Source organism: Strongyloides ratti (genome assembly GCF_001040885.1).
Source record: "Strongyloides ratti genome assembly S_ratti_ED321, chromosome : 1".
NCBI lineage: Eukaryota > Metazoa > Nematoda > Chromadorea > Rhabditida > Strongyloididae > Strongyloides > Strongyloides ratti.
The window spans coordinates 8618873-8640504 of record NC_037307.1 but is presented as its reverse complement, the minus strand read 5'-3'; the positions used below and the strand labels follow the sequence as shown (position 1 = coordinate 8640504).

Sequence of the window (21632 nt, the reverse complement as noted above, 5' to 3'; positions counted from 1 at the left end):
TTAATTTTAAAATTATTCTTATGTCAAAGATAACAATGGTTAATATGAAACTTTTGACTGTCTTTGTATTTACTATATTTTTCGTTTCATGTATTCTATGTTTTGGAAAAGAACAAAAAGTAAGTGTAATTTTTTTTTTTTTATAAATTATTATTTATAATGAAAAATAATTATATTTTAGCCTCATCCACCATCATTTGATCGTTTCTATAAAAGAGCCTTTGACTCAATAGACAATGGAGGGTTTGGTGCTTTTGATAAACGTAGTGGTGGAGATTATTATGGTAATGGGCTGAGTGATTATGAAGGATCAAATATTCAAGGTCTCCTACCAAGATATGTTATGCTTCGTGGAAAAAAATAAATAAAAAAAAAGGAACAATTAATTATATGAATTACAATATATACTAATGAATCTACTATGAACTTTTTCTTCAATAAACCAAAAATGATTTTAAAAAATCATTAAACATTATAAATAAATAAAAAGGAATTAAATAGAACTTTTATTAACGTTAATGTTTTTTTTTTAAAAGAAAATTATGATAATTTGATTATTTTTTTATTTGTCTGATTTTCTTTATATTACTTTTTAAAATATAAAATAGTTTATCTTTTGCTTTTACTTTTTTTTCATTTATTGTGTTGTAATAATATAAAATATAGAAAAAAAAAATAAATTAATATAAGATATAACAATTTTTATAATTTATTCATTATTATGCTGACGTTTAAGTAAGAAATGGTATTTATTTTACAGATAATCATTATCTATACCAATAAGTCAAACAAATATTTTAAGATATTAAAATACTTTTAACATTTATTATATGAAAAAGTTAATTTATAAAAAATATATGTTTTATATTAAAAAATTTTTTATTTATTAAGAAAAACATTTTTTTTTAAATATAAGTTTTTTTTTCACTGTGCCTTTAAATTTAAAATATTATTAAATTTTAATAATTTAATATACAAATTTTGTAAGTTATAATATTTTATATCAAATTCATTTACTTTTATGAATAAATTTAAATTTTTATTATTATTAATTTTAATATTAAATAGATTTAAAAAAAAATTAATAGTAACTATAAAAAAATTTACTTTAATTATTATTTTTTTAAGAGTACCAATAAATTACCATACTTTTTTTTAAAGAAATGACTATAATTTTTACCTGTTTTTTATTTTAAATATTTATATAAATATATTTAATGATAAACTACAACTAATTTATCAAATATTCATATTTTGTAGAAAGAATATTAAAAGCAAAAGTTTCAAATTTTGTATTATATAAAAGTTTAAGGTAAATTATTATTTAAATATCGGTAGTTTCTATGGTAACAGTATATTAAACTTTTTATCCTTGAATAATAAATAGAATATATTATGTCTTCATGGTATTGTGTCATTAAAATGATACACTGTATACTCTATTTATTATAATATATTTAAAATATTATTATTATATAATAAATTTATTTGAACTTCTATATATATATATTTCTTTATTAATTTAATACATTTTTATAAATATATTTATCATAGATGCTATTTTTTTCACATATACTTTATTGTTTTCAAATTTATTTTTTTTTTCTTGTTTTCATTATATATAATTATATTTAATAGTAAATATAAAAGTATATATATATTATAATACTTTATTATTCACTCATTTTAACTAATATCTTATGAAAAGTTGTTTGGTCCTTTAACTTTAGTTTTGTTAATTTAAGAAAAAATGTTATTTATTCTTCTTCTTTTTTTTTGTAGAAATATATTTTTTTAAATAAAAAAAAATTTAAAAAAAAGAAAACAAATAATTGGAATTTCATTAAATCTTCTCCCTCTCCGAAAATCCCTTTAAAGATGAATGAAGTAATGGATATACAAAATAATGAGGATCATTTAAATAAAATAAATTATACAGCACTATATGAAACTTTTTTTAAAGGAAATGATAATATTGAAAATTATAATTTTTGGTATCAAAAACTTATTAATGTATGTTATAACCTTAATATATATATATATAAATATTCTTTATAAATAATTCATATTTTAGTTTAATTTATCTGAAAATGAATCATACGAAAATATAAGTATAATTATTCGTGCTATGCAATATATAATACAATATGAGCATACTGTAGCTGAGGAATTAAAAGAAATTTCTGAAAAAGAGGCTGTTGAGATGGCAGAAAAAGAGGAAAATTGGGAACAAGAAAGACAGATATATGCTGAAGAATTAAGTAATTTAAGGGAAAAAATTACAAATGATGCTGGATATGATGATTTAACGGAAGCTTTTAGAGATGAAATTAATACATTAAAAGAGGAAAATAATCATTTAAAACAAATAGGAAGAGATAGAGATAGAGAGTTAGCTGATCAAAGAGAAAAAGAAGAAAATTTAATAATGAAAATTTCTAATTTAGAAAAAGATAAAAATATGAAAACTTATCAATTAGCACAATATGAAGATACAATTAAAGAATTAAATAGAAAAGTTAGTAGAAAAGATGATTCAAATCAAAAAAATGAATGGGAAGTTAAAAAGTTACGTCAAAGAAATGAACAGGCATTAAAATTAAGTACACAATTAGAAGATGTTATGGAACAAAATAATAAATTAAAAAAAGAAGTTGAACGGGTAACTACAGCATTAGAAGATGCTACAGAATTAATAAATGAAACTACTGAAAAATATAATACTTTAACAAAACAAATGACAGAAGCTGAGGTAAATATTAGTCATTTGGTTGAGGAAAATAATTTACTTCAAAGGCAATTAAAAGAGAAACACAATGACTTACAAGAATTATTGACACAAGATGAAATTACAGGAAAAGAATTAAATAGTTTGGTGAAAAAAAAAGATTCAACGATTGAGAGATTAAATAATGAAATACAAATTCTTCAAAATGAGATTGAACAATATAAAAGAATAACAGAATCCGGAAATTTAAAAAAAGATTATGAAGAAGAGATGGAAGTATTAAAAGAAGAATTGATAGCAGCAACAAAAATAGCTAAAGCATTATTTGGAAGTAGTGAAAAAACTGGTAATAATGATGAAGATCCTACAGCTGGATTAAGAGTTAGACTAATACAAATGGATAAAAAACTTGAAAAAAGTAATGAAGATAATAAATTATTAATAAAAGAAAAAAAGAATTTAGAAGATCTTATAGTTGAAAAGGAGGAGGCAAATATAAAATTATATAAAGAAATAGATAGATTAAGAAAAGCAGCATTTGGTGATGGGGATTCAGAAGTTAAAAGATTAGAGGAACAAATAAAATTTAGGGATAATCAAATAGCAAAATTAATACAAAAAATTAGTTTAATGGAAATTCACCTTAGTGAAATGGAAGTTAATAAAGAAAATGACAATGTAATCAATGATAAACAAATTCAGGAAGACAACATAGATAATATAGATAATAATAATATAAATAGAGTAAAGCGAAAACACAAAAGAAGGATGAAACTTCAAAGATCTAAATCTATTGATGATAAAAATATTATTCTTTCTCCCTCTTCAAATTACTATGAAGAAAAAACTTATGAAAAAAATTATTCATCACTAGAAGCAAGTGCTCTTCTTATAACAAGTTTAAATGGAGAAATAATAAGATTACTAGAAGAATTAGAGGATAAAGATAATGAATTGATAAAATTAAATAAATTATATAAAAATCAAGAAAATATAATTGATGAAATGAATACTAAACTTTTAAAAATTGAAAAATCTGAAAATTCTACAAAATTAGTTAAAGATGAAATTGATACTATTAAACGTGAATGTTCAGAGAAAGTTGAAAATATTTCACTAGAATTAGAAAAACAAAAAATAAGTAATCAAGAATTAAAAAGAATATTATCATCAATTAATTTAGATGAAGATGAAAAAATAAGAAGGTTATCAGAGTCATCCAGAAGATTAGTTTATGTTGAAATACAAAATGCAAATATTAGAAGAGAAAAACGTATATTAGAAGACAAAGTAGAGACATATAAATTATTAGTTGAAAAAAAAGAAAATAAAATAAAATGTTTAGGTAAAAATAGTGAAGAAAGAATACAGGAAATAATGTTTCAAAATGAATTAAATGTTATTGAAATAGCTAGATTACAAAATAATTTAATAAATTCAGTTCCTCAATTTGAGTATGAAAGAGTTGTAGAGAAATATAAAAATTTAATGCTTCAATTTTTTAATATAACTGGAGAGAATAAAGAAAATATTAATGAAACTGCTTTTACAAGAATTGATATATTAAATAATAATATTAATGACAATTTAACTAAAGAACAATTGAATGCTGAAGTAAAAATGCTTAGGGTATGTTGTGTTATATTAATAATCTATAATATATATATTTTTTTATAGAATTTAAATGAAGTTATTAGTAATCAAAGTGATTATTGGCAAAAGGAAGTTGAAAAATTAAAAATAGAATGTAATGAGATTAATGATTTTTTAGAAGCTTTTAGAAGTGCAAGTGATTTACAAGATTTTATTGGAGCTATTCAAAGAAAATTTGTAAATTGTTTAACAAGTCAACAGGAAACTAAAGATGATCGTATGATGTTAGAAAGGAAGTTAAAAAAACTTTATATAGATTCTAAAAAAGCTGAAAAAGAGTGGAGAAATGATAGACAAAAATTAGTTGATGGTATTATGCACTTAAAAAGACTTTTAGAAAGAGAAAAAAGTAAAAATTTTTACAGCATAAGTGTTGATGAAATAGCAATGTTAAAAGAAAAAATGGATATAATTGAGGAAAATAAAAATGAAATTAAAAAAAATTTAGAAGAAATTGAAAATGAAAAATATAAATTAAAATTATTAACAAATAATTTAGAAGCTATGCAAGATAGTATAAAAGAATTATCATCAAAAGATTCAAATATTTTAAATTATCAAAAAATTATTCAAGCTCATATATTAAATAATATGACATTAAATAATAATATAAAAAGTTTAAATAGAAAATTAGAAACAAAAGAAAAAGAATTAAATGAGATTAAACATATTAATGAAGATTTAGAAAATTTAAACAAAGATTTATATTTATTGACTGTTAAACCATTAGAAATTACACCAATACAAACTATTGATTTTAAAGTTTATGAAAATTTATTCAAAAATTCTGAAAATTTAAAAAAAATTGATAAAATAGATGATAATATAGATGATACAACAAGTATTAAAAGTGAAGATATTTATATAAATAATAAAGATAATCATGATAATATTAAAACAATTATAATAGATAATTCAGATGATTATGAAAGAGAAATACAATCAATTAAAAAAACTGCTCATATAGCAATAGAAGGTTACAAAAATCAAGTTAAACAAAAAAATAAATCTATTGAGGAGTATAAAGAATTGGTACAAAAAATGATAATTGAAGTTCAAAATATGGATAATAATTTTAATGAAAAAATTAAATTAATTAAAGAAAGTAATAAAAAAATGGTAGAAAATTCATCAAATATAACTTCAAAAGAAACAACACCTGATATTAGTCAAAATAATCTTTATATAAAACTTCAAGAAACTCTTAATTTAAAGGAAAAAGAATGTGTAAAACATATAAGTGAACTAAAAGAATTAGAGGAAGCTTATCTTGATTTAACTAATAAATATAAAAATAATGAAAAAAATGTTTGTGATGTTGGATTACAGACTTCTATTGATGATAATACTTTTAAAAAAGATAGTACTATTATGTCAGATAAAAGTAGTAGTAATAGTGAAAGTTCAAATAAAATTAATGAAACTGTAGATATTACCATAAATGATGATAATAAAACTACCAATAGAAGTAATTCATCTAGTAGTGTTGTATCATCATCAAGTAGTGGTGCTAGTAGTTTAAGTAATAATAATGAAGTAGAAAAACAAAGTATCAAAAGTTCTAATATAGATGTTAAAAGTATTACATCTACAAGAGAAGATATGTTAATATTACAACAAAAAAATGAAATACGAAGATTGAGAACTAAAGTAATAAATATGGAAAGGAGAAATAAAGAATTAGAAAATGAAAATACTGCAATATCTGAAAAATTATCTAAATATACAAGAAAAACAACATGTGATTTATCTAATAATCTTGATGTTGAAAATCAAACATTAAAAACTGAAATAACAAAATTACGAAGAGAAGCAGTAACTATGAGAAAAAGAATAGAAAATTTAAATAAACAAGTTTTTGAATTAGAAAAAAGTAATAAAACAAAAATACGTAGTGAAAATACTTCTGTTGAAAGGTGGAAAGAAAAGAAAACTTTTGATAGTACTATAAATATTTTAAAAAGGCAATTAGCAGAATCCAAAAAAGAACAAAAAGAGTTACAAGAAAGAATAGAAAGAAGAGATAGATTAATAGAACAGTTACATGAAGAAAAAGGTTCATTACGTGTAGAAGCTGCAATGAAAAGAGCTAAAAATATTGAGAATCGAACTGCTATTGTTAAATCTGAGGCAAATATTTTAGAAAATAAATTGAGAGATGAAATGACACTTCAACAAGCAAGAATAGATACATTAAAAGAAAAATTAACAATGTTACATAATGAAAATATTTATTTAAAAAAGAAAGTTTCTAAATTAGAGAAAGAAATAATTGAACAAAAAGAAATGTTTGAAAAAAGTAAGGATGTTGTAGAAAATGAAAATAAAATGGTTGTATTTGAAGTGGATGATAAGTATACAAATAATAAAAATGCAATTCCGGAAATAATAATACAAGAGGATTCAGGGTATGAAACAACATATCGAAATCATTCATCTGATAATGAAGAAAAAAAAATGTTAAGAAAAGAATTACGAATGGTAGAAATTAAATGCGTGGAACTAACAGAACAAGTAACAAAATTGCGTCTAGAATTATTAGAGTATCAAGAAAATTATAATATATTAAAAAGAAAATACGAGGATAGGATGACTCAAGATAATCAGTTAGCTTCAGTTATAATATTGAAAGATAAGATTGAAGCAAAAGAAAGATTAATCAGTATTCAAAGACAAAAAATAGAAGATTTAGAAAAAGAATTATGGGAAAGAAATAATCAAAGAACATTTGAAGTTCATAGTGATGTATTTTATTAATAATAACACATATCATAAAAATTTCTTTTATTTTTATAAAAAAAATAAGTAATTAATAATAAATTAGAAAAATATACAAAAATTAGGTACTTAAAAAACTTCTATCAGAACTAGGAAATGTTTTTTCAATGGCATAAAATTATTAGAAACATCCTCAGTTGCATATTGTATAACATCTTCCATAAATTTATTAAATTGTATACTAATATTAAAGAATTCTTTCTTGTTAGTGTTTTCAAAAGTTTCAATTACTGATAACTTTCTTGATTGGTACTCTTCAGCTTCAAAAACTACTGTATCATTGGCAGGATGTTTAAAAGTAGGATCTGGTGTTAATACTTTTTCATAATTATACCAAAAATCAATTAATTTTTGTGATAGTACTAAAAAGTCACTAATTTTTCCTATACAATTAGATATTGCAGCAGAAACAGAAAAACTTCTTCTAGACATAAACAATCCTTTCTTAATTGTTTCTAAATACATAAAATGATACTGCATAATATCTTCTAATCCATTTACATTTGCTAAATCTTCTTCCAATTTTTTTTGTGCTAATGGTATGACATCATAATAAATATAGTATAACACTTTGTTTATAAATAAACTCATAATATGAATCTTTCCAAGAAATTTATACATTAATGGTAACATTTCTTTGCAATTTATTCGTAAAGATAACACTACAGAACGTAACTTTGTATGAATTCTATCAATTTTTAATGCTACACCACGTATTTCAAATACCATATTAAATATTTTTTCATACAAAGCTACATTTTTATCATTTAATATTATTCCTACTGGTTGAGGTGCTCTATATGTTAAATTAACTTTTCTATTGTAATAAGAATTATGACCTAAACTTGATGAACCACTTGAATGTGTATGACTTGATGCACCAAATTCTCCTTCAGCACTTTTCATGATAAAATATTTTTCTATTCTTAGTCCTCTCCAAGAATTTGAAATACGGATAGCCTCATCAACTGATAAAGTATGTAAGTGAACACGTTGTGATAAAAATGGCAGAGAATTGTCTGAAGAAAAGTCACAAAAAGTATTATTTAATTCTTCAAAAGAATCATGAATATTTTCAAAATATGATGGGCATGTTAAAAGAAAATGACGACGCAAAGCCTCAAGATGATCTTGAAAATGATGTGTATTTAAAATAGTATGTACCATATCTGCTGAAACTAAACGATTCATTTCATAGATTGTACCAGATAATAATGATCTATGTCCCAAATCATAATAAGATAAAGAAGGATCAAGACGATTAAATAATTCAACCCTTTGTTCTTCTTGTGAATCATATGATAGAGAACTTGATGATTCCATTAAAAATAAAACAGTTCTACCAATTGATAAAATTTTATAAAATATATCACTTATAGGAAGTAGACTGACTGGAAGTTTATCCTTATTTAAAACAACCCAATCAGTCCATTTTCTATTCTCTGATACATCATCATTCTTTGAAATAATCCAATGATTAACACCTTCTGGTACCTGTCCCCTAAATAACCAAAATTTAAGTGTTGAATGAAATTCAGCAAACATTGCATCAACAATTTTTGATAAAAATTCCCCAGTTAAAGTGTCTTTTGGTCTAAATCTTGAAGTTTCATATGCAATATTTAAAATATCAAGTCCACATTTGTTGATTGTTTTTGACATTAAAGTAAAAAGAATATAAAGTGGTTCTTTCCATTTTAAAGTAAATTTGTATATTAAAAACAAATTTATACAACTGTTATCCTCCATAAATTTATAATACATATTTGAAGCTTCCTCAAAATATACATTTATACATTGACGAACACTTTTTAAAAGAGCTTGTCCTATAGTATCCAAAACTTGAAATCTCAATAATGTGCTTATTTTAATATAATATTTAGCTGTTTTTAGTATTTCTTCTATCATTATACGATGTTCCGGTCTAACTTTGTGTAGATAAACAGTTGCTAAAACAAATTGGGTATTGTCACTTAAAGGATTACCACTTAAAGAATCATTATGTGTTACTTGTGGTATTGCAATTTGACGAAACATAAGAGATTCAATTCCTTGAAGAGCAGACAAAATATTTCTTATAAGTTCAAATTCTGTAAAATCAAGTATAAGAGATTCTTTTTGCTCTGGTAACATTGATTGGATTCGTGATAAACTAGGAAATAAAGGATTTGTCATGTTATGAATACTTGAATTACTTGAGTATCTGGTTCCTTGAGATTTTTTATCTTCAGACAACTTTGAAACTGTAGTATTTTTATTTTTGGAAGAAAAATCTAATTTTGTATTAAACTTTACAGCTAACAAAAATTCCATAACTTGCTTGGCATTCTTTACATCCCCTTTTTCTTCTATACGTTTTATTGCACCCTCCAAAACACTTGTTATTTGTGGTTTTTTTACACGATCTATAAAAATATTAAAATTTAAATATTAAAAATTAAAATTACATTTTGCAAGTGTCATTTCTAAAATCCTTGTATCCTCTAGATTTTCTTCACCTTGTTCACTATTTAATTTTGCTAGTATTTTAGAATCAGGTACATTATCCAATTCTGAAAATGCATTTTTAAGTTTTTGAAGGACTTCTTCATTGCTCATCGTATGAGATTCTAAATAGCACCTAAATATTTGTAATATTTTATCATAAATAAACATTTTCAAAAAATAAAAGTGGCCAAATAACCAATAATATAAAATAAACTTTAGAAACAGTTAATGTATTAAAAAAGAAATGAATAAAATATAATTTCCAAAAATGTTTATTAAAAAAAATTTATTCCGCTAACCATTCGACGGTCCATATTTTTTCCTTTCATAAAATATATCAGTCCTAGCCGTACCAACATTCAAAATTTTTGGACAACCATCTCTATCCTTTTCAAGTAAGGTACATTCTGTGCAATAATAAGCATCTGTCGTTCCTGGAGCATTACAAATAAGACATCTATTTTGACATATTCCATAACTACAATCTTCACAAACTCTAACTGGCGATGAAATGTTTCTTATAATATGTGAATCACATATCACGCATCTACCATCACCTATTAAAACGTTCAAAAAACAAAAAGAAAAGTTATAAACCTACATTTATCACATAAACGACCAATATTAATTCCTGGTATCTTTCTACAAAATATTAAATCTGGGTGATGCTTAGCCATTATAAAATACTGATAAAAGTTGCTTTGATACTTGTAGCGCCAAAACAATCTTCGTATGAGGTATCATAATCCCAAGAGGGACATTTATCAATGCCATACTTCTTGTCAAGATTAACTGATTCTACGTTTACATTAATTAAAAATAGATTTATTTATCATAACTTATTTTTTAACTTTTGATTTCATCAATTATTATTATTTTTTTCTTTGACATATATTTAATTCAAAAAAAAAAATATATATTATTTGTGTATATATTTTTTTTTTCATTTTTATTTTATGATGATTGATTAAAGAAATATGACTAAATATTTGAACATTTTATTTTTTATTTTAACAGTAATACATTTTATATAAAGAAAGTATAATTTATTATAATTGTTGTTATATAAAGTGTTATAATAAAATTAAATGTTTGTAAATTATTTTTATATCCAAATTTATAATAAATATTTTCAGTATAAATATTTATTGAAAAAGATATATTAAATTATTATATAATTTTGATTGACTAAATAATTATTAAATAATACGTTGATTATAATACATTCTTATATTGATTTTGAATGTCAAAGTTTCTATTTACCTTAATTTTCTAACTTTAAATTATGAATGTTGAATAAATATTTGTTTACAAAACGTTATAGTCATTTAACTTAATTTATCAAGTTGTAATAAAAATTAATATAATATCATATTTTAATATGTCCTCAAAAATTTAAAAAATTGTAAGTTGTATAAACATTAGGTATAAATTTTAAGTACACATTATAGAATATTTTTATCCCAATAATTTTTAATATAAGCTTATTTTCTAAAAATAAAGATAAAATTTTTTATAACAAAAAAAGATTATCAATAACTTAATTAATTTGTCATAGAAAAATAATACATAAAATTTTTATAGGTATTACTCATATTAATGACAAACAATAATTACTAATTTTTCTATATTTTTTTTTAATTTGAGTAATAACTTTTTTGTCTAACAATAATATACTACGTCCCTGAATATCATTAAATACACGCATTCTATTCATAAAATATCAAAAAAAAAGTTTTAAATGATAAGAAGCTTTTGATAACAGTTTTATAAAAGAGAATAGCTGAACAATATGGTCACTTGCATAGATTCTAGTGACGTTAGAGTCAGGCTTTTAAGTGATTCAGATTCATATTTCGAAGAATATTCAAATATGACATTATCAAGGAATAATCATAATAATCATGCTAAAAATGATCATTGTCATACTGGTAGAGAAATAAGAAAAGTTAGTTTTTTTTTTAAATTTTTTTTTCTAAAATCTTTTTTACTTAATTCTTATCTTTAGGATATAGCTGCTGAAAAATCAATTTTAATTATTGCTATTCTATCAATAGTTTTTATATGTATTGAATTTACGGGTGGTGTGATTGCTAATTCATTAGCTATAATGACAGATGCAGGTCATATGTTATCAGATTTTTTTTCATTTATTATTTCTATTGTTGCTATTCGTTTAACTAGTTTGAAACCAACAAAAAAATATACTTTTGGTTTTATACGGGCTGAAGCTGTATCAGCATTTGCTTCAGTTGTTATAATATGGTGCCTTACAATTGTATTAATTTTTTTGGCCATACAAAGGATTATTAATAAAAATTATGATGTTGATTCAACAACAATGATTATAACTGCTGTAATTGGAATTGCATTTAATATAGTTATGGGTTCGGTATTATATTTTTCTGGTAACTCTCATATGCATTCACATCATGGTCATGGTCATGGTCATTCTTCATCTTCTATTGAAGATTTTTCCAGTGAAGAGGAATATAATCAAGGGTATGAACATAAAAAACCAAATATTAATATAAAAGCAGCTTTTATACATATAATTGGAGATTTAATACAAAGTGTTGGTGTTTTGATAGCAGCTTTAATTATAAAATTTACTGGTTGGGAAATTGCTGATCCTATATGCACATTTACTTTTTCAATAATAGTTCTTTTTACCAGTCTTCCTGTAATTTTTGATATTTTTAAAATTGTTATGCAAGGTAGTTGTTACATTATTATTTTTTTTTATTATTATTATTTTTTATATTTTATAGCATCACCAAATGATGTAAGTACATCAAAAGTTACATCAGATTTATTAAATATTCCTGATGTTGAATCAGTTCATGATCTTCGTATATACAACTTATCATTAAATAGAACAGTTGTCACAGTACATATAGTGCCTTCTAAATTAATGTCATACTCTGCAATTCAAAAAGAAGCATTTAAGATATTACGGGAGAAACACAAGATTGCTGATATAACAATACAAATAGATGATTTAGAAAGAATTGATAGAACTTGTGAACTTTGTTATGAGTCACCATTATTGTAAATCAGAAATTAATCTTTCTGTAAGATAACAGCAATGTGTTAATTTATTGAAAAAAAAAATTTTTTTTTATCTTGGAAAATAAACTAGAAAAATTACAATAAAAGTGATACTATCAAAAAGTATAGTAATACTTCTGTATATCCTTTTATTGTATTAAAAATGGAAATATAAAAATCTTGAAGAATGACGTAATTACCGGGTTTTATTATAAAATATACAGTTTCAAGTAAACTTTATTTGAAGGTATTCCAACATATCAATTATAATATCAAAATTAATTAACAACAATAATTAGTTATTTAGGATTATTGTATTATTAAATGTTATTACATTTATTTTTTTAAAAAATACTAAAACATTATATTAAAACAATTGTGTATTGATTTATATATCTGCAAAATTTTAAATATTTGTAGAAAAATGAATTAACACAATAGATTACATTTTATTTTATATATTTGTTTTAGAAATATTTTTAATTAAAAATGTATTTAATATTTATTTTTAATTATAAATAAAAAAAAAATTACATTCAATTTCAATATTTATTTGATAAAAAATGACATTTTTATTATAGAAAAATAAAAATTATTTTAAAATATTTTTGTATTCTGATAGAAAATCACGTAAAACAATGATATATATATGATTAATATGGTTTATTTTATTATCTATATATTTCAAGATAAAAAATATGAACATAAATATATCTTTTTTATAAATATAATCATAATTATAACAATAAAAAAATTAAAAGTATGATAATTTTAAGAAAGTAAATTATTTTTAGAATTTATTTTTTTTAAAACATTTTGAAGTAAAAATAAAGTGTTTTTAGTAATTTTATCAAATTGAAATTTTTTTTCATTAAATCCATCAGTAATGTCAATTAAAAACATTGTAAAACTTTCACAAAATATTTATCTAAATAACACGTAGAAGGGTAGCAAAATGATAATATACTGTGTAAAATTTTTTTTTTTTAAATTAAATTTTGATGTTACATTTATATTTATATTTTGTAGCTGTTCATTGAGATATAAAAAAAAAATTACTTGATAATTATAAAAAGCTCATATTTATTTTAATTATATATATAAATATAGCTGTGAGTAAGAAGATGAAAAGTTTTGTTAATTTTTAATCCTTTTAATATTACAAAAATAAATCTTATTAAAATATAAAAATATATTTTACTTGTTAACTAATTCACTTTTCTTTTTTAGCTTTTATTTTATAACACAATTTTTTGATTGTATAATTTTTTTTTATTTGCAAAAATATTTCTAAATAATTGCATATTAATACTATTAAAACATTTTTTTTTCAATTAATAAAAATTTTCCAATTAAATGATCACTTTACAAATTTATAAATAATAGATAAATTAAAAATTTATTTAAAAGTGTTATAAGTAAATGTTGAAATATTGCCTGATTTCTCTAAATATAAATTTACCAGTACTTTATGTATCACTTTCTATTTTAATTACTTTTATTTATTTCTATAAATTGTATATACTCTACTTTTATACCTACAAATATTTGTCTAAAGTACAGATTTATCATTTTATCTTTTTATTGCAAATATACAAAAGTAATTATGACAAAAAAAAAGCTTCCTTATCAAAAATTATAGCATCTCTTATCAGAAAATTTGATATAAAAATCTAACATTAATTTATTTTTATTTATATCATTCTTAGTATAATTTTTAATGATAAAAAATTATAAACTATAATTTAAATATTTAAAAATTAAAATAGAGAAATAAATTTTTTTATCAAAAAATTTTAAAACTAATGTTATATAAGATAAAAATGATAAAATAAAAGATAAAACATCTTAGTAACAGTAATATATTTTAAAAAATTCTCAAGATCATTTAATATTATTATAAGATATGTTATAAAATATTAGTACAAATAATCATCTATCTGAGAAGTATCACAAAATTTTATTTTCATTTTAATAATAAAGTTTTAAACATATAAAGTTGTTAAAACATAAATAAAAACATTAATTTTTGCAATATATTAAATATCAATTGACAATTTAATGTTATTCTTAATAAAGTAAATTTAAATATTTTTTCAAATTCATTTCTTTTATAAAACTATTATTATATAAAAATAATTTTCTATAATTTATAGCTATAAATATTTTAAGAAAAATTATTTTAACCAATAAAAATGTAAAATTTTTCATTGAATAAAACTTGTTTTATATATTATTTTTTCTTAATAATATTAACTTTTTTTTATTAACATAAATATATGTTAATTTAAAAATTCTTTTATCTTTATGAATGAATTTATTTTGTCTTAATAAATCTAATATGATAAATCATTTTGATGATTTGTATTGATTAAATTTAAAAGATAAAAGGGTCATTGTTTAAACAACCCATTTAACATAATATATTTTAACTTATACTTTTTAAATATAATAAACTAAAAATTTTACCTATCAATGTTTTTATATAATAATTTTTTAATTTAAAAGTTTATAATAAAAATTTATTTATACTAAAAAAAAAATTAAAAATTAAATTAACTATAAAATTTATGTTAATTTTTCTTAGATAATTTATATAAGTATAAATAACTAAAAAGCTATAATAAATCATTTTTGATAACCACCCAACTTCTAATAATATTTTTAAAAATTCATGCATTTACTAATAAAAATATATAAAGAAAATTTTTTCAAATAAAATGTATATGAATAAATTTTTTATTAAAAATATTATTGCCTATTTTTACGATATAAAAATAGACAAATCTTTTATACTAATAAATATTAATTAAAATAAGAAAAAATAAAACTATTTTAATTATATTATTTTTTACTAACCTATTAACACATAAAAATATTATAATTAGCAATTTTAAGATAAAAAGTTTAAATAAAAAAAATTTATTTTGCTTAAATATTAAACAAAAAAATTATGTATTAATTTTTAGAGATAAGGAATAAACTTTACAAATCTTACTTTTTTTAAAAATAAATCGTGTTAAAAATTTTATCACCAGTTACTTTGATATCATTGGTATAAATAGTTAAAATTTTAGTAAAAAATCAAAAGTAATTTAAATTTTATTGTTAGTAATTTGTGCTTGTTAGTAATTTTCTTGTAATAAATTATAAATTTTTTATCATGTTATTTTCTTAATTTTTTTATTCTTTTTTTTGATAAAAAAATTGAAAAAAAAAGTTATTTTTTTTTATAAGAATAAATATTTTTGTAAAAATTGTTTAATTTACCAGTCAAATTTTTTATTATTAAAAATAAGTTGATTTCTAATAAAAAAAAATAATTTTTTATTTATATATATATTTTTTTTTACTTTAATATATTATTTAAAAGTTTAAAAATTCATGCGCTACTTTTTGATTAATTGATTTGATATGTTACAACCTAGAGTAAAGGTCACCCACTATATTTCTCTTTTGAATTATTAATTGTGAAAAAGTAAGAAAGATGAGAATTACGACAGACAAATTAACTATGTTGTAACTAGCTGCTTTCAAGATGTTTTTTTTTTTCTTTATATTATAACTCATAAGATATATTACTTCAATATCAAATAAAATATATAACATTTTTATATTATATGTATCCATTAAAAGTTTTAAGAGCATTATACTATTAATCATATTTATTATATCTATATAAAAAAAAAGCAACATATAATTTTATTTAATTCAATTTATTATGAATTTACTAAAAAAAATATTATCATCCCATTTGATATGGACAAGTTTTAGTGATTGTAAAAGATTATTTTCTTCCAAAAAGATGCCATTCCTTGCAGCTATTGATCAAGGAACATCAAGCTCTCGATTTCTTATATTTGATTCATCAACTGGTAATTTAATCGTTGAACATCAAATACCAGTTCAACAATTAACACCACAAACAGGATATGTTGAAATGTGCCCAAATGAAATTTATACAACTGTAGTTGAATGTATTAATAAAGGATGTCAAAAATTTGAAGAACATGGTTTTAAAATTAATGATATTAAAGCTGTTGGTTTAGCTAATCAAAGAGAAACAACAATTGTATGGGATAAAATTACAGGTAAACCATTATTTAATGCTATTGTATGGTTAGATACAAGAACATCAAATTTGGCAACAAAATTTATCAATAAAACACCTAATAAAGATAAAGATTTTTTTAAATCAAAAACAGGTCTCCCAATTCATCCATATTTTTCTGCATTAAAATTAAGATGGTTAATTGATAATATTGATGAAATTAAGAAGGCATATGATAATGATACCCTTCTTGTAGGGACAGTTGATTCATGGTTAATATGGAAATTAACTGGTATTCATGCTACTGATGTAACAAATGCATCTAGAACATTATTATTAGATTTAGGTAAAAGGAAATGGTCAGAAGAATTGACAACATTTTTTGATATTAAAAAATCAATTCTTCCTGAAATTAAATCATCAGCAGAAAAATTTGGTTATTTTAAAAGTGGTCCATTAATTAATTTACCATTATCAGGTGTTGTTGGTGATCAACAAGCTGCAATGATAGGACATAATTGTTTAAATATTGGTGATTGTAAAAGTACATATGGTACAGGTACATTTTTTTTATGTAATATTGGTTATAAACCTGTTGTATCTAATTTTGGATTAATCACAACTGTTGGATATCAATTTGGTTCCAATTCACCAATAGTTTATGCTTTAGAAGGATCTGGTTCTATAGGTGGTAATGTAATTAGATTTTTAAGAGATAATCTTAATTTTATTAATAATATAAAAGAATGTGAAGAGTTAGCAAATAGTGTTTCTGATACAGATGGTGTTTATTTTGTACCATGTTTTTCAGGTCTTTATACACCATACTGGGATTCTACAGCACGAGGAATAATTTGTGGATTAACACAATCATCAACAAAAGCTCATATTACAAGAGCAGCACTAAAAAGTGTGGCATTTCAGACAGAAGAAATGATATCTGCAATAGAAAAAGATTTTAAAAATTTAAATGTTAAAAAATTACGTATTGATGGTGGTATGACATTTAACAAAACATTTGTTCAAATGCAAGCTGATCTTTCAGGAAAAGAAATTGTTTGCCCATCAATGTCTGAAATATCTGGATTTGGTGCAGCAATAACAGCTGGTATTGGTGCAAATATTATAAATGTTGAAGATTATAAAAAATTTACACATCCATCTATAAATAATTACAAGGCTTTATTAGATGAAAAAGAAAGATTAATAGAAAATGAAAAATGGAGAGAAGCCGTCAAAAGAGCACGTAATTGGACTTGATTTATTAATCACATTATAAATAGTTTATTTCTTAATAATTTTTTTAACTTGTATATTATTTCTTAATTTAAAACAAATTTTTTTTTTCAAATTAATATTGTTTAAATAAATTTTAAAAGTCATTTTTTAATTTTTTTTTTACCTGTTTGCAATTTTTTTTTAAATATTTAAATTCTATGAATATTTTAACAATATATTCAAAATTTTAATTAAAAAAAATTTATAAAAAATGTATGTATTAAAAAATAGCAATTATAATGTTTTTCCATTTTTTTTCATCAGTTATTATTCTAATTTTGTTACAATATCTGAATTACAGTGAATCTACTATCTCTAAAGATCGATTTCCTTCAGTTCCTGGTGTAATAACAAAAACAAGCTTTCCAATTAATTTGACAGTTAACTTCAAATCAGATGTCATTATTGTAAAGTGTCCTACTAATAAATACAAGCATAGTCATGATTCAGATGTATTTAATTTAGATAGACAATTAAGTTCTTCAGAAATTGGTGTTAATACAACAGAAGCCAATTTTTTTTGGGTTGGAGTAGCATATAATTATTTAGAACCAAAACAACATTCTGTAAATAATTTTCTTGAATGTGGAAATATAACTACAAAAAATGAAAAATCAATTTATTGGCAATATAATTTTAAATGGGAAAACAAACCAAATATATTACAAAATTTAAAATTGGAAAAAATTCCAGAAAAACTTAGTAATAGAGAAGGTTGTGACACTGATCCAAAAAAAATAATAGTTTATTCAAAGTGTAAACAGGGTATGTTAGGTAAGCATTTTATAAATGATTATACTTATCCTGCGGTGGGAACAACTTATTACTATTTTGTTATACCTGATGAAACTGATAAAATAGAAATGAAAGAACCATGTTCAATTGTCAAAGCCGTATTTGACGTACCAGAATTAGCACTTAGTGGATATAATCTTACTGAAAGATCATACGCTGGTAAAAAAATTTACTTCATTCAAAAAAAATTAACTCCAGAAATCTATTCAATAGATTTTTATGCACCACAATCACATACCTTTAATTTTGAAAAAGTAAACGCGACAAAAATGAAGTATCATAACAATGATATTATTGAAGTTCCAAATACCACTGAAGAAATGACACATTCAATAACAGTTGAAGGATACCAAATAATAAAATTGTCCTACGATTGTTTAACACTAGAGGGTATAAAAACTTCTACAAGAATTTTTTACTTTGGACCAGATTATAAAAACTATGAATTTCCAAATGAAGATATTTTGTATGTTGTAGGTGACTCTATCAATCAACCAAACTGTACTATTGATCGTTTTACTTTTGGAATTCTTGAATCAGTATCTTATAATAATGAAAAAGTTAATCTAAAAGATTTGCAAGGTAGTGGTACAAAAAAAGGCAATTTTAAGCGTTCTGAAAATTATGTTTTTTTTACAAATACAAAAAAAGCTTTAATAAAATTAAAATGTATTTACATCAACCCAAATGGAAAAATGATCACATCTTTAACATTTATAAGAGGTAAAAAAAGAAAATTAGGAAAGGATAAAAACGGAAAGGATTCTTATGTAATAAATAGGGATGACTCTATAACTGAAGACTCATCTGATAAACCTATTGATAATGCTGCAATTAGTTTTTCCAAGTCTATAATTATCAAAGCTATGTTAATTATTATTGCTTTTGTTTTGTATTAAAGTACATCCTTCTAAACATAATAATACGTAAAAAAAAGTTTTTAGAAGATAGTCTTAATAAGATGAGTATATAATTATTAAGTGGTTACTCGCTTCAAGCTACATTCAAAGACTAATTAATAATATTTTTTCTATTTATAAAATCATAGAAGATTTTTTGACAATAAAAAATTTTTATCTTCATAATAAATTTAAATAATAAATTTTCTATCAACTCATTTTTAAAAAAAAATTTTTAAATAATTTGAATATCTTTTTTTTTAACACTTATGATTAGTAATTTAAATATAATTATTGAACAAGATTTCTCGAGTTAAAGTTTGAAATTTTAGATTGTATCAATAATTTAATATTAAATAGTAATGTAAATAATAAAATATAGGAGTATAATTTAGTGAAACAATATTTTCTAAACTTTTGTCATACTTCTTTGTTTTATTTTATTTACCTTTTGATAAAATCAGATTTATAATTACTAAAATAATACTTTTAATCTAAAATTATTTGTTGAAAAGAGCAAATTTTTGAATGATATTTTGTTATTCTGGGAATTAGAAAAATAGACGAATTTGATTAAAAATAACTTAACAGAAGTTTGATTGTTGAAACAAAAATTTTCCCAAAGTGGATAAAATGTTTAGAAAAATAAATATTTAGAAAATATTTTCGACTTTGACTATACCTCAACTATTAACAATGATAGGAACAATTTTTTTTGCACTCAACTATTAATTATTTTTTATGTGAAATTGTTATTGGATAGCAATGTTTGATGTATAAGATCATAGAAAAAATAGTTAACTTTCTTCCTCTTTTTAAAAATATAATTTTGATTATTTCTATGACGATGTTTGAATTAAATGAATATTTTATCAAACTTAGAGTACTATTTATTAAAAAAAATCCATTAGAGCCTCAAACAAAGTTCCATATGAATATATACATGTATAAAAAAATTTATGTAATATAACCATCTTTTTATATGTGGGGAAATGATAACAAAGAGTTACGCGCGTAGAAATCATTAAAATTAAAACTCAGGAACGGCTTAAAATTAAAAGCTATTTAAAACCTAGACTATATCTAAAAAAAATAATAGAAATTCAGCGCATCAATTTCCGTCTTTCTATGAGTTCACAAACTTGAGTTATGGGCAGATTTTCAAAAACATTTTTTTATCAAATTTCTTATCATATCTCAAGTTTGAGCCGTCTTATAAAGATGAGACTATGTTCAATGAATTTCCCGTAAAAATCTGATCTAGAATATATACTTTAATTTAAAAATGCTCAACTGTATCATGAAAGGCGATTTTTTGCAAAAAATACTCCCCACTTTCGCCTCCAATTTTGAAGGCTCATAACTTCTGAAGTTTTAATTTTTACATATCCTTGATTATATTCAAAATTTATGCCTTTTCAAGGGCTATCAAATGAATATCATATTATGCCAAAATTCCAAAAAAAGTTGTTTTTTTAAGTTCTGATGACAAGTCAAGCTGGAGTTTCTTGGACAATTTTTGAAACTCGCATAATATTGAAGTTATTTTTACAAAAATTATTCATATTAGAATAACTTATAAAGAGAAATCGTTTGACACTAAGCTTATTTTCATATGACAATTTTTAGCTGAAATGCTGAAAAGTCATGAACAATGAATATTTAGAAAAAATTTCCGCCTTTGGTTATATCTCCTTTCAAAATGAAGCTAGAAACAAGCGGTTTTCTGAATTCGTCTTCATATTAGTTTTCATATGGGGTCTACCTTCAACACTTTTTTATATCACCAACCATTTTTGAGATATAAAAAATGATGACAACTTATTAGGCGCGAAAAAATGCCAAATTCTATATCTTGAAAACTTTTGAATATCAAGAAAACTTTTCAACGTGGACTACATCTAAAAAGTTG

At 21.8% G+C, this 21632-nt stretch overlaps 6 protein-coding genes across 6 annotated transcripts; 5 read left to right on the top strand and 1 right to left on the bottom strand.

The window, feature by feature from the left end:
* Positions 1-35: 35 nt before the first annotated feature.
* On the top strand, positions 36-364 carry SRAE_1000269900 (Hypothetical protein; the record flags this gene model as incomplete). Its single annotated transcript, XM_024649805.1, has 2 exons — positions 36-119; positions 182-364. 2 exons carry the CDS (start codon positions 36-38, stop codon positions 362-364), a joined length of 267 nt encoding a protein of 88 aa, XP_024503646.1.
* Positions 365-1878: 1514 nt separating this feature from the next.
* On the top strand, positions 1879-7138 carry SRAE_1000269800 (Hypothetical protein; the record flags this gene model as incomplete). The annotated part of the gene is made up of 3 exons (XM_024649804.1): positions 1879-2013; positions 2075-4357; positions 4406-7138. The coding sequence occupies 3 exons, from the start codon at positions 1879-1881 to the stop codon at positions 7136-7138; spliced, it is 5151 nt and encodes a 1716-aa protein (XP_024503645.1).
* Positions 7139-7228: 90 nt separating this feature from the next.
* On the bottom strand, positions 7229-10323 carry SRAE_1000269700 (PHF5-like family and Gamma-tubulin complex component protein family-containing protein; the record flags this gene model as incomplete). Its single annotated transcript, XM_024649803.1, has 5 exons — positions 7229-9108; positions 9145-9564; positions 9607-9768; positions 9946-10203; positions 10248-10323. The coding sequence occupies 5 exons, from the start codon at positions 10321-10323 to the stop codon at positions 7229-7231; spliced, it is 2796 nt and encodes a 931-aa protein (XP_024503644.1).
* A 1115-nt stretch (positions 10324-11438) lies between these two features.
* SRAE_1000269600 (Cation efflux protein family and Cation efflux protein transmembrane domain and Cation efflux protein cytoplasmic domain-containing protein) lies at positions 11439-12701 on the top strand (the record flags this gene model as incomplete). The annotated part of the gene is made up of 3 exons (XM_024649802.1): positions 11439-11594; positions 11655-12363; positions 12418-12701. 3 exons carry the CDS (start codon positions 11439-11441, stop codon positions 12699-12701), a joined length of 1149 nt encoding a protein of 382 aa, XP_024503643.1.
* A 3801-nt stretch (positions 12702-16502) lies between these two features.
* On the top strand, positions 16503-18008 carry SRAE_1000269500 (Glycerol kinase family and Carbohydrate kinase, FGGY, N-terminal domain and Carbohydrate kinase, FGGY, C-terminal domain-containing protein; the record flags this gene model as incomplete). Its single annotated transcript, XM_024649801.1, has 1 exon — positions 16503-18008. The coding sequence occupies one exon, from the start codon at positions 16503-16505 to the stop codon at positions 18006-18008; it is 1506 nt and encodes a 501-aa protein (XP_024503642.1).
* Positions 18009-18265: 257 nt separating this feature from the next.
* On the top strand, positions 18266-19720 carry SRAE_1000269400 (Hypothetical protein; the record flags this gene model as incomplete). Its single annotated transcript, XM_024649800.1, has 1 exon — positions 18266-19720. One exon carries the CDS (start codon positions 18266-18268, stop codon positions 19718-19720), a length of 1455 nt encoding a protein of 484 aa, XP_024503641.1.
* Between the last annotated feature and the right edge of the window lie 1912 nt (positions 19721-21632).